The sequence below is a fragment of the Leguminivora glycinivorella genome, chromosome 6, assembly GCF_023078275.1.
Source record: "Leguminivora glycinivorella isolate SPB_JAAS2020 chromosome 6, LegGlyc_1.1, whole genome shotgun sequence".
In the NCBI taxonomy this organism is placed as follows: domain Eukaryota; kingdom Metazoa; phylum Arthropoda; class Insecta; order Lepidoptera; family Tortricidae; genus Leguminivora; species Leguminivora glycinivorella.
Genome location: NC_062976.1, coordinates 23017781 through 23031926, shown reverse-complemented (window position 1 = coordinate 23031926; position 14146 = coordinate 23017781). Strand labels below are relative to the sequence as shown.

The 14146-nt window shown below is 40.2% G+C and overlaps 2 protein-coding genes across 2 annotated transcripts; both read left to right on the top strand.

Moving 5' to 3' along the window:
* Positions 1 to 3701: 3701 nt before the first annotated feature.
* On the top strand, positions 3702 to 4148 carry LOC125227072. The gene has a single exon (XM_048131264.1). It carries the CDS (start codon positions 3702 to 3704, stop codon positions 4146 to 4148), a length of 447 nt encoding a protein of 148 aa, XP_047987221.1.
* Positions 4149 to 4467: 319 nt separating this feature from the next.
* On the top strand, positions 4468 to 4881 carry LOC125227071. Its single transcript, XM_048131263.1, has one exon. It carries the CDS (start codon positions 4468 to 4470, stop codon positions 4879 to 4881), a length of 414 nt encoding a protein of 137 aa, XP_047987220.1.
* The last annotated feature ends 9265 nt before the right edge of the window (positions 4882 to 14146 follow it).

The window sequence follows — 14146 nt, the reverse complement described above, 5'->3', positions numbered from 1 at the left end:
AATCAAAATATTTGAATTACTTAAGACTGAAATAAATTGCCAGCTTGGTAGTTAATGTGCTATAAAATATTGGACACTTTATCTAGACTTTAAAATATTTCAAACAATAAATAGGTCTCACAAGTCTTAGTTAAACCCAAAAATAATGCTCTCTACTTAAGGACTCTAAGTAAATAGTATTTTATGCAACTGGTGGTTAAAAGAGGTCAAAAAAGGTGAGTGGCGTGGGTAACAATTTGAGGCGAAGCCGAAAATTGTTAATAAAGACGCCACGAGCATTTTTTGACTCAGTTAAACACCGTTGCATACAATACTTTTTCTACGACCAAGCACTTATTTTGAAAGAAAATTATAAATCAACAAATACCTACTTTCAGTCATCTTAGTTATCTAGTGGACCGCCTACCATTTTGAATATGCAGTTTGAGTGCAAACATGAAAATAAAACTGTCTATGGTATGGTTCTTTGAAGCCTGGCCACTAAGACGAATCGAGCCGAGTTGAATCGAGTTCTCATACATTTGAATGCGATTCGACGCGTCGCCAATGAACGCAGCAGAAAACGAAGGAGTCTCGACTCTGCGAATTGGTTTGTTAAGTTGGTAGCAATGTATTTACTGAACTGTAACAGCTATATCGTGCTACTGCTACTAAATGTTTTCAGGGTATAGACTAGATAGACTTGTCCTGACATCTTTTATGTAGGGTTTTAAAGTTCTATGCACGACCTTGTAACTCACGAATATTGTACGGGAGTAGAAAAAATATATTATAATGGCATTTTCATTATCATGTTTAGGACCTTGATATTAAATTTTCGGTATTTTTACCGGACTAACATTTTTAGACAGACTGACTGGCTACAACCCATTATCATCTTAATTTTCTTGTTACCATTATCACCTACACCTTATAAAGCAAAGTTTTCCCCAGCGCCTGTCTGCGTATCTGTTTTTATGATCCCAATAAACTTAAAAACTACACAACGGATTTTCATGTGGTTTTTGCCTATGAATAGAGTGATTCTTGGGAAGAGTGATTTGGTTGAAATGTTACTTTTGCTAATCAAGTCGGAAAAAATACTCAATAACATTAAGTAACACGATATGATGAAGTTGTCTCTTTCATAAATATTCAAAAAGTCCCTGACGGCATACTTCTATCTTATAAAGAAAACTTTCTATTATACAAGGTGCTCGCGAGGAACCCGCATAACTTGAACCACGCGTTTCTAAGGCAAAAAGAAATAAAAAATGTTATATGAATTTTAAAATTTTTCGCCAAAAAAAACAATTTTTTTTTTGTTTTTTTTTTACTTTTTTGGGCGTATTTTCACATAAAAAAATTTTTTTATCCATAAAGTTGGCAATTACAATGAGTTCCTTCATTTATTTTTCTAAAAACCAAATTATTTTGAAGTTTTTCTTGTCACATTTTGACATCTATCAATGACTACTGTGAGACTATGCTCCACAATTACGCATCAGCGCCGTTAAGAAACCTTTTCTACTGAGTAACAATACGGAAATGTTTTTTTAAATTGGCAATAACTCTGAAACTAGACGAAATCTAGAAAAGTTTATATGACATTTTAGTCTTAAAATGTGACCAAGAATATGCCGTTAAAGTTATATGGGTTCCTCGCGAGCACCTTGTATAGTAGTAGTAGTATAGAATATCCCCACGCGAAGTCAGGGCGGGACGCTAGTATCAACTAAATACTCATAGTAGGGATTTCAATTGTGATTTTAAACGAATCCGAAGCAGACCCATTAACTTCTATATCTTGTTTCTGTCTCCTGAGTAAACTTTCTAACGATTAGTTTGCAAATTGTGCCGATTGAATGAACAGGGTGTTGAGTTACTAGTGTTTGCCTGTAGCAATTGTTTAGTAGGTAATGGAGGAAGGTTTACACGTCGTAAGTAGGTACAAAATTATTGAAGTGAGACTTCTAATGCGATTTTCAACTGACAGCGCGTAACACTCAGTCAGTGTTACCTAATCATCATAATCATTCATAATCATAATCATATCATCGTCAGTGACAGAACAGAATGCCCAGAATGGTTTTGAATGGTGGAATCGTTGGAATGTGTGTGTTTTATATTTAGATGGAGTAAGGTCAGTGTCGGGAAGACCATCTACCCAAAAAGACCGTATACTGAATATAACTTGTGTATTTATATATCTATCACTTCTTACACCTCCGAAGGTATGCCAGTTTTTCATCCTTAATCCATTGGTCTTCAAAAGATATCCCTAAAAAGGTTACGCAAAAATTAAAATAAAATAGAAGCAGTTGGAATATTTGTGCATTATGTATGTAACGTGTTAATTTAATAATCATTTTTCCTGTCTAGTATAATTAATGCTCTTAAAACGCGTTTAATTTATTGTTTTAAGTATGTCCTGAAATATGCAATTTCGAAATTGTGCCTAGTTGGAAAGACGCCGGTCTTTCCGACTAGGCACAATACAAAAAGATTTGAGCAAATAGCGATGTGGACGTAACTAAACGAAAAAACGTGATGTTTTTGAGGTTATATTATGAAGTTTCACTTCTTTCGCTCGGAGGGACTGCAGCTCCACACACTGTTTTTTTATTAATTTTTATTCCGGTTGGCCCCAGCTATCACAATTATGTTACGAAGTTTCAGCCTGCCAAATGCCGCAGAACTGCCATTCGGCTATGCGTCCGTCCGTCTTCCGTATTGCTTCCACAGACCAACAACCGTATCATACTCATGTAATCACTTATCATATCATGCGTTACTTTCAACGATTGTACTCTGGCCCTGTTTAAAAAATGTTTCATCACTCAACCGCCGACCGTTCTGCGCATGCACATTGATTTACGAGTGCGGTCACTGGCAGTTTAAATTTCGAACGTGACGCGATCCGATCCGATAACGATAACGTCACGATTTATTTACGACAGGCCGACGTTTTATTACGAAATGTGGGTAGTATTTTATTAATTAGGGGTGGTTTGTGTGAAGGTTAGTAGGTTTTTGTAACAGTCATTTATTGATTTTGAGAGAAAGTGTGGTATGTATAATTACTAAATTAGATACCGGAATTGAAAGATACGGCTAGTTCTTTAGTTAAGTGATTTCGTTATTCTGTCAAGGTTTAGGTATATGTGAGGTACTTCTTTGTAAGTAGAATTATTTTGTAAATTACTAATATAAAACCAGAAGCAGTTGATGTTACTACAATATATACCTAATGAAATAAAGTTTATTGTTTCTACCTCATTGGAGTGCGGAAATCCATACAGGCGACCCGTTACGCGAACTGGGAATCAAAAGCCGCTGAGGATCTCTTTTTAGTGTTACCTACCGCAAATTATAATTTGATCATATGTGTTGTTTATATACCTCCTGCTTCACACAAAGATATATACCTTGAACACTTCAAATCTCTCGAAAGAATATGCGAATTAGAGCCTAACTGTAAAATGTGCATAGTAGGTGACTATAACTTACCTGATTTAACTTGGGTTGCGTCGCAGGGGTCGGTTGGGGTTCAGTTGCTATCTACCCCGAGCGAAGCTGCCAAATACCTACTTGATACTAGTCATCTCCTAGGCTTGCTTCAGTATAATTCTCTGACCAATTTGAGTAATAAAACATTAGACCTGGGGCCCCTGTGGAACGTCGGTTATGACTGGGTCCTCCGGGGGGCACAACTCCCGCGCATGGTCACGCTGTGTTATGCGGACGACACACTGGTGGCCGTGCGAGGGCGGGAGTTGGAGGAGGTTCTAAGGAAGGCGGCGGTGGCGACGGAGCTCACTGTACACCGCATCGAACTCCTCGGGCTGCGGGTCGCCATTGAAAAGACCGATGCCATGGTTCTGGGGGGTACGAGGGAGTGGAAACTGCGGGCAAGCACGGCGTTGAGGGTGGAGGGTCAGTCCGTCCAGGTCAAGGCCAACATAAAATACTTGGGTCTTGTCCTGGACAGAAAATGGGCTTTTGAGGAGCACTTCGCGAGACTTGCTCCTCGTCTTGTGGGTGCTGCCTCGGCACTGGGTCGCCTGCTGCCTAACTTGGGGGGCCGAATGCTCCCTGCAGGCGGCTGTTTGCGGGTGTCGTCCGGAGCATGGCGCTCTACGGAGCGCCAATCTGGGCAGGACGACTGACGGAACGTACCAAGGCCTTGATCCGTCGGCCCCAGAGGGTGGTAGCCCAAAGGACGGTAAGGGCTTACCGTACCACTTCCCACGCCGCGGCGTGCCTCCTCGCCGGCACACCTCCCTGGGAGCTGGACGCGGTGGTCCTAGCCGAGAGGTACCAGCGAAAGGTGGATGCGAGAATCCGGGGAGAGCCGCCGGACCCCGAGGAAGACGAAAGAGTGGCGCGGGCAGCTAAGGAGCACCTGCGCCAACAGTGGAGGGACACTCTGGAGAATGGCCACTATGGCATCCGAACCATAGGGGCCATCCTCCCGGTAATGGAGGAATGGTTGGACAGAAGGAGGGGGTCCTTACCTACAGGGTGACTCAGGTGGTGTCCGGGCATGGTTGCTTCGGCCACTACCTGCACCGCATCGGGAGGGAGCCGAGCACCCAGTGCCTGGACTGTGGTGCGGACGATGATACGGCCCAGCACACTCTTCAAGAGTGTAATCGCTGGGCCGAAGAAAGGGCTGCCTTGGTCGCAGCCATAGAGGTGGTAGACCTCTCGCTGCACAGCGTCATAGCGGCGATGCTGAGCAGCGAGAGGAAATGGAATGCGATGGCCTCCTTCTGCGAACATGTCATGTCACAGAAGGAGGCGGCGGAGAGGGAGCGCGAAGCGGCGGCTGACGCGCTGCCTCTCAGACGCAGACGGCAAGGGCGAAGGCGACGAGCGTTCGTACGCCAAGACCCTTAGAGGGGCCGGCGGGTACGGGACCCGCATTGCACAAAAGGCCTCACTAGCGACGTAGGGGGAGGGATCAAGCGTTTCTCCCTCCCTTCCTTGCGCGGGTGCCCTGGCACTTAGCCGGGGCTGCCGGAGGGCGCCACGGTGGAAAGAGGAAATCCGATGATCCCGTGGCACCTTCATGAACGGCACAGGGGGCGAAACGCCGGAGTGGGGTTTAGTGGGTAGTCCGCTTCCCTCCCTCTCAATAGGAGAGGGGGCCGAAAGTGGGAGTCCCACACACCCCCCCATTAAGGCCTTCCCGTGGTCGGGGGGACGGTGCGTAAACGCATTCCCCACTCCGACAAAAAAAACAAAAAAAAGGCTTGCTTCAGTATAATTCTCTGACCAATTTGAGTAATAAAACATTAGACCTGCTTTTTTCAAATATAGACTGCCACCTCTCCCCTCCCGATGTAGTACTTAGTAACATCGATAGACATCATCCACCTTTTCAATTTAGTATTAGTCTAGCACTTGCCTCTACACTACCCTTAAAGAACGTGCCAAAATATAACTTCTACAAGGCTAATTACCCAAATATAATCAATGAAATAAATAAAATAAACTGGCCAGAGGAGTTAAATTCATTACAAACAAATGATGCAGTTAATAAATTTTATAATTTACTTTACGAAATAATAGAAAAAAATGTTCCTTTGTGTAAAAGCAAAAATGAAACTTACCCTAAATGGTTCTCGCAGGCACTTATTAAGACGCTCAAACGGAAAAAAAAAGTCTGGCTGAAGTGGAAAACATATCAATCCCTTAAGGATTACAGAGAATTCTCTCTTTTAAGGGCACGTTGCAAAAATATGATGATAACGTGCTTGCGTATTTATACCGATAACACCGAAAATGCCATGAAGACTAACATAAAATCATTTTGGGCATATATCTCGTCACTAAAAAAAAACAAATCCAACTACCCTCAAACAATGACTTTGGGAAGCAAATCAGTCAGCACCCCAAATGATGTATGCGAATTATTTTCGACGTATTTTAATTCAGTCTTTGAAAATAAAAGTAACTACAATATATCCGATTTAGATGATCTCCCATGCTCTCCGACTGCCAATATTATCCCCGACATAACTATACGCGACACAGATATTAAACGTAAGCTCCGGCAACTGGATGCCAATAAAGGCCCTGGCCCTGATAAAATTAGCCCTCTTTTTCTTAAAAATACATCGCCTGCAATAATAGACCCTCTTGTAATCATATTCAATAAATGCCTTAGAGCCGGGACATTTCCTGAATACTGGAAAATATCCCATGTTACTCCCATTCATAAATCTGGACCTAAATCTCAATTAAGCAACTATAGGCCAATTTCTGTACAATCCTGTATTCCCAAACTACTGGAGTCATTGGTCCATGATGTAATCTATCCTCTTGTCAAAAACAACATTATTCCACAACAACATGGGTTTATGGAACAAAAGTCGACATTAACGAACCTTCTTGTATATACAAACTTTCTCTTTACCTCTATGGATAAGCGGACGCAGGTCGACGTGGTCTATACGGACTTCCGTAAGGCTTTTGACAAAGTCGATCATATTTTACTGCTGCGTAAGCTAGCTTACAATGGTATTAAGGGTAACCTGTTGAGATGGTTTGCTTCTTATCTGGATAATCGTACCCAAAAAATAACCGTAAATGGATACGAATCCCGAGCGTCACTGGTGCCATCAGGTGTAATCCAAGGATCCATATTAGGGCCGTTGCTATATATCCTGTTTATTAATGATATTAGTGAATGCTTTTTAAACTGTAAATTTGCCCTGTTTGCAGATGATCTAAAAATATATAAAGAGGTGAAAGATCAAAGCGACTGTAGACTTATCCAAGATGACTTGGATCGCTTCCACACATACTGCCTAACAAACAAACTATATCTAGCCTGCGACAAATGCGTACATATAACTTTCACAAAAAACAAAAACAAAATAGTAAATAGTTATAGTATAGGAGTAGAAAATGTCCAAAGAGTGCACCAGGTTAAGGATCTTGGGATTACTTTAGATGAAAAGCTTACCCTTGACCAACACGTCTACATAATTACAGCCAAAGCTTATAGAATGTTAGGTTTCGTTCTTAGGGTAGCCAAACCTCTAAAAAAGTCTTCATCTTACCTGTTGCTATACAACTCTTTAGTTCGTCCCTGTCTTGAATATTCATCCCAAATCTGGAACCCTCATTATCAAATCTACAAGAATGCGATTGAGGCTATACAGAAACGGTTCCTGAGAGCTCTTCACTATAGACTGACCCATGCTCGAATGTCATACGATAAGCTCCTTGAGCGGTACAAAGTTAAAACTCTGACTAGCAGGCGTGACGCTCAGGATGCAATTGCTTTGTTCAACATATGCAGGGGTCATTATAATTGTCCAGAACTGCTAGAGTGTATTGGTTTCCGTGCTCCAACCTACAGGACACGAACAATATCCCTGTTTGCATTACCTAATGTGTCGAGTAACGCTGGAGTCCGTGCTCCGCTTCGCAGAATGTGTCAAAACTACAACGAAAGCCTGGTCTCGGTTGACATTTTTAATAATAACCGTGCTAATTTCAAACGCAAAGTGAATTCACTATTATGAAGTCAATAACTATGTTCCTTGTAAGTTGCCTCCTTTTAATAGAAACTATACACACTTTGCTTTAGCCGTAATGTTAATGGCCAGTGTAGTCAGGTATAGTTCCTTGCCTCGTCATATAACTGTAAGTATTAACTAAATTTTTCTCAGTGTACATAAATTAGAATGAATACAATCATTATTCTTAAAACATTACAGTGCCAAAAATGTATGTAAAATGTTTTAATACATCGAATTAAAAAGTTACATCTAAATCCTTTTTAGTAATGTTCGACCCAAACTGCAAACAGTGCAATTCAATAAGTTGGTCTTCGCTTTCAGAATGTTATAAATTGATTCAGCAAGTTTTTTTACGAAAATCCAAAGAACTGTTGTAACAAATAAATCTTGAGTAAATGGCGGATATTAATTTCATTTAAATAGAATACGCTATCAGGACATTGATAACAATAATGTTAAAATTTTAATTATCAATTATGTTTATCAAACTTATTAATAGTTTGACATTTGAACATTTCACTTTTGTTCTAATTGTGGCTAATGTGCATCGGTCGTCCATTTGGCTAACAATTAAATTTTAATACAAATGCAATATTATAGTAAAGAAAATACCAAATGGCACCAACATGACTTTACAAGATATAAGAAATATAAGTGATATCACCGCGAATCTAAATAATACTGTTTATACTATCAATAAAGCAGCAACACAAAATGTCATCAAAGGAGATGTTACCACTCCTACCACTACTGAGATGAATGTTTCTTCTACATACGTGGATAATAATGCAGACTCCTGGACCATACTAATTGTGTTTATATTTTTGATTATTGCTTCAATCATAGCTGTTACTGCATTAATTTTTAGTGTTGTGTCGTGGACAGTGCTACCAAAATGGAGACATTTCAGAAACTTTGTATTTTTCAACATTAGCTGCTCCAGTGTTATTATAACTTTATGTCCATTTATGTATTCTTATTTCCAATAGCGACTTCTGCTGTTACGTCATATTTTTTGGCTATTATTTGCTTCTATTACTTTTTACATCGATGTTGTCAAAATATTCAATTCTTCTACCAAACATTTGTATTTAAAGTCTAGTGTGTTTGCTTGGGATGTACCGGCGACTGACATATTAATAGAATATTTATTTCATTCAGACTTTTCAATTTTACGTATAATAATATTTTGTGTTAATTTAGTAAACTTGTTATTATATTTCAGGGTTTTGTTCACTTTAATATTTTTGCGAAATTTGAGGAGTAATTCGGACTTTAGTATTTGGAATAAAATGCGTGTAGAAACTATTATTATTTTGATGAGTGGATGTGCGTCAATGTCAACTTTTTTCTTCGGAAAACTGATGAAAGTAACTGATGTGTCTGATTCTTTTTTTTATACAAATAATTTTAAGTAATTTAATGTTTTTACTTATGAAATCACACCGTGTACAATGGAAGGAATACTTGGAACGTAGACGCCAAAGGAATAATTATCTTGTGCAGAATGTGGTATAATGACATTCGTAACATTACTTTTATCTTTAGATTTTTCTTGTATCATCAAATTGTTTTGTATAGGTAAGTTATCATTATATTTTTTTAAAGTTTTATCTATCATTTATTAGTTTTAATACTGATTTTCAGCTATAGTAATGAACCTGTCAATAGAAGTATAAGTTAAAACCTCTCTTGTGATACCAATGATAATTATGTGGTGGTGTTATCAATGATACACCAGGCCCCGTAGCCGAATGGCATTTCTCCGACGCCAAACGAAAGCGATACGCCGCTGGCTCTGTCGCGCCAATACGCAAGCGCGATAGAGATAGATATCTACTAGCGCTTCGTTTCGTGAGCGTTTCGTGAGCGATTGTGCCATTCGGCTAGCCACCCTGTAGACATTATCTGACAGAAAATGTATGTAAAGTAGGTAACACAAATATTTCCAAGTGAAAACTAAACGTGTATTTGTAAGTGAAATCAAATTTTGATGCCGACAGGCCAAGTGTCTAGTACTAAACATATTGTTAATTTATTAAGTTTACATTTTAATACAAATCTTACCTTTCATATCTTTAAATAAACTAAAAAACTAAATACGATTAAAATTAAGAAACCAACCTAATCACGTTTTATCCTCCCAAACATCATTATCGCTTTTCAACGGCATTACATTTTATCCTGAAATAAAACTGAACGCCATTTTGACAAACTCAGACAATCTAATCAATGATCCGTTCAATTTCATTGACATCAAAAACTCAAGTCCCATTAACTAAATTGGAAACAAAAAGCTCCCAAACAAGACGCCGATTTAAAAGAAATAAAAATACATTTTTAATTCGCCGACATCCATTTTCGTAAATCGAACGAGTCATCAATTAAATTACTTACCCCATTTTATTCTGACGTACGAAAGTGTACGTATTACAAAAATACCGAATTCATCTACAATAAACAAATGACAATCCTATAGCTACTTCCATAAGAGTTGTTCAGTGTGTTCTAGAACTTGTATCAAGGGGAGACGGAGGCGAGACGATGAAGAGAAATTCCCCCAAATTCTTACAGAGGGGAAGTTGGGCTATAAAGAGTGCCTCCTGGGACGTATGCAACTTGCGTTCTTGCATTTGGCTCGCCTGTTTGTTTTCAAAGGGGAGGCTGGGCCGAAATGTTTTGTTGAATAATAAAATGGGAGCCTTAAATAATAAAATGTTTAGAATAACATATTGCATGTTATGTTTTATAAATTGAGATGAGTAATGTAAAATATTTTCATTAATTTGGGTGTGCGGGTTTTTAAATTTTATTTGTACCTTAAGATATTTTTAATGGGGAGGGAGCTATCTCCTTACCTGCACATACGTCAAAATTTGACGAAAATTCTGATTTGTTTTTGTTGAGTATTATTTATGAAGATTCATATTTTAAAGTGATACGAAAATTTATGACTTATAATCTCGTAAGTCATAAATTTTCATAAGTAAATACTAATAAGCATTAAGTCCGCCATTTGTATTTTTTCTCGATTGTGCAATAAAGTTAAAATAAATAAATATTATAGGATATTCTTACACAGATTGACTGAGTCCTACTGTAAACTCAAGATAGCTTGTGTTATGGCAACCAATATACAGTGCGTAAACGTAATAAGGGCGAAAAATGAAACCAGGCATATATTTTAATATTGTTATCATTAATTAAGAGGTGTTTTTGAGTTACTCTTAATTTTCAGCCCATAATTAATTTTTGAAAAATTTCCCAGCGGCAATGTACTGTAAACGTGGTTGCAATGACAATCAATGACAACTGTCAACGAGCGTTTAACGCGAGTGTGTTTGCATTACGTTGCGGGCCGAATTAATTTGTATGGATAAAAAAAATATTTCAATTTTAAGTAAAAGTTATCTAATTCCATTTTTTATGTCCTATACTCACCACCGTTAAGAGGTTCGCCCGTATTAGGTTTACACCCTGTATATTCTGTGGTTATGGGTACTCAGACAACGACGTATATAATATAGTTGCTCTGCACTTTTCTTATCTTGCGACAAAATAAAATAGCGTGAAAATTGTCCAGCTCCCAGAAACTTAAACATCATTACACTGGCACTTAATCTCAATAAGCCAGCCATTGACAGATCACCTGCCGTCCCAACGATGGGCAGATCATGTCCACTTTGCCCCCTAGAGACGCAAAGTGAGCGATAAGTCTTTTATTGCGTTTTTTGAGAGGGGCGCGGAATTTAGGCACTGGTCTCAGCACAAGCGAGTAAGCATTGAGCTATAAAAATGAAAGAAAGAGATATAAATAAATAAATAAATATTATATGACATTCTTACACAGATCGACTGAGGCCCACGGTAAGCTCAAGAAGGCTTGTGTTGTGGGTACTCAGACAACGATATATATATAATATATAAAGACTTATATACATAGAAAACATCCATGACTCAGGAACAAATATCTGTGCTCATCACACAAATAAATGCCCTTACCGGGATTCGAAGCGGCGCAGCAGGCAGGGTCACTACCGACTGCGCCAGACCGGTCGTCACTACACTACGGTTATTACTAATACCAAAGAGGATCGAGTATTATAGAGAGTTACTATCGAAGTAAAATGTGTAATCACAGTGCATAGACTGCCATCTCTTGACACAGGCTTAAAACTTTTGAACCTCAGTTTTGACAATTTGACCCATATTCTTAGCTTGATATGTACTAAAATATTGTACTTATATTATTATTATATGTACATATATTAGTGTTAGCGCCATCTAGCTGAGCGTACCCCAAAGGTGTAATGCCATCTAGGCCACCGCACCTTTTTCTGTATGGTACTGAGGTACGTTTTTTTCTTAGAATTTATCTGTCTATACGGAGTTATATATCTCTTTGCTAAATATCTAAGATATATCCCGTGTAAATAAAAGAGACGCAATGATAGCGCGAGCGAGTCATAGTTCGTCGCCGAGCTATGAACTACGAGCGTGACGTAATTGGAAACTCGAATTTTGTATGGAAAATTTGGGACACATTTTTTATCATCGGGATGTAATCAGCTCGTCATAGAATGAGCATAAAGACGTCCAGATCTGGTGAAATGCTATATTCGAGATTTATTTTGAAAAACACTCCTTTATATTATTATTGGCTAAGCGGTGTTTTTTGTGAGTGATTTCCTTTATTTATCTTTTTTCTTATGCTAGGTTTTTTACAATATGAGTATAAAAGTAAAATAAAAAAAAACACTTACAAAACAATATAAAAACATATAAACATATTATAAAAAACCTAACCTAGGGTGCCGCCAGCAGCGGGGCAGGGCCCAAGCTGCCGGTGGTTAGGGCTGCAGAGAGAGGAACCGTCGAACTATCCGCGCTGTGTCCAGGATCACCGCCTTCTGCATCTGGCCCTTGATCCAGCCACCTAGCGAGAGTCTCTTAAGATGTTGGTCGAGACTCTTCGCTATGAGACCGTTCGCTGAAACGACTATCGGAACAATGATCGTTGATTCAACATCCCACATGGCGGTTATCTCGTGAGCCAAGTCTAGGTACTTACTGGACTTGTCCTTCTCGGCTTTCACGAGATTCTCATCATGGGGGATGGTGATGTCAACGAGCACTGCCCGGCGTTGCAGTCGATCTATTATCACAATGTCAGGCTTATTGGCTACAATAGTCCTGTCAGTGATAATAGATCGATCCCAATAGAGCGTGGCACGACCATTTTCGAGAACTGGCGCAGGTAAGTACTTGTAGTACGGTACTTCGCGGTCCACAAGGCCGTATTGAAGAGCAAGTTGCTGGTGAATGATCCTGGCTACGAGATTATGTCTGTGCAAGTACTCGCCGTTAGCTAGATGAGAACAACCGGAAATGATATGCCTGAGTGACTCTCCGGGACGGCGGCATGCCCGACAAATGTCGACCGTACCGTCCTTCAGGATATATTTCCGGTAGTTGTTCGTCATCATAACTTCGTCCGCAATTGCACAGGCAAAACCCTCGGTTTCTCCGAAGAGGTCCCCGAATCGTAACCAGTTCACCGATGCGAGCAGATCTACATCGGGTCCCGTGAGGGCCTTGTAGAACCGCCCGTGTAGCTGCTTGCTCTCCCATACCGCCTTGCGGTCCGCAGTACTTAGTACCACAGGTTTGCGCCAGTTCTGTTTCGCCAAGGAGAGCGGCGTGAGGTTTCCGTCCACTGCCACCACATCACGATGCATCCCACAATCGTTGTTAAGGAAGTAATTCCTGAGATTGTACACCTCACGGTTGTGAAGATCTTTGGCGTTTAGGAAGCCTCGACCTCCGCACTTCCGTGGGATGTACAATCTCATAACAGACGAGCGCGGGTGTAACATACGGTGTGTGGTAAGCAGTGAGCGGACCCTCCGATCCAGGGCGTCCAGTTCAGTCTGGGTCCACCTTAGTATGCCAAAGGAGTATGTGAGTAGAGGCATTACCCAGGCGTTAAAGGCGCGCACTTTGTTGCCTCCTGACAAAAGACTGTTAAGGACTTTTGTGAGCCGACTGAAAAAGCGCTCCTTCACCGACCGTCTAATGCCAACATCCTCAATACCCAACGACTGTGACATACCAAGGTACTTATAGGTTTCTGATTCAGAGATAGATCTGAACGACATCGTCTCAGAAAGTTGTAAATTTTCTGAATTTACAACCTCCCCCGCTGTACATGCATGACCGCACACTTATCGACACCAAACTCCATTCTGATGGCGGTACTGAAAACTTCTGTGGTTTTCAATAGCACCATCAGGTCTTGGGTGTTCGGTGCAAATAGTTTGAGATCGTCCATGTACAGAAGGTGAGAGATGACTTCACCCTCTCTCCGAAGCCGGCAACCTAGCCCAGAATCCTTCAGCAGCGTGCTGAGGGGATTCAGAGCTAGGCAGAACCATAATGGACTCAAACTGTCACCCTGGAATATTCCTCGCTCAATCCTTATGAAGTCCTGCGGGCCAGGGGTGTCATCCCTGCCTCCTGGTTGACGAAGGACTGTGGTCCACTGCCTCATACATGCAGCCAGGAAGGATATTAAAGCTGCATCAAGTTTATACAGCTCCAATACCCTTCTCAGCCATGAATGAGGCACC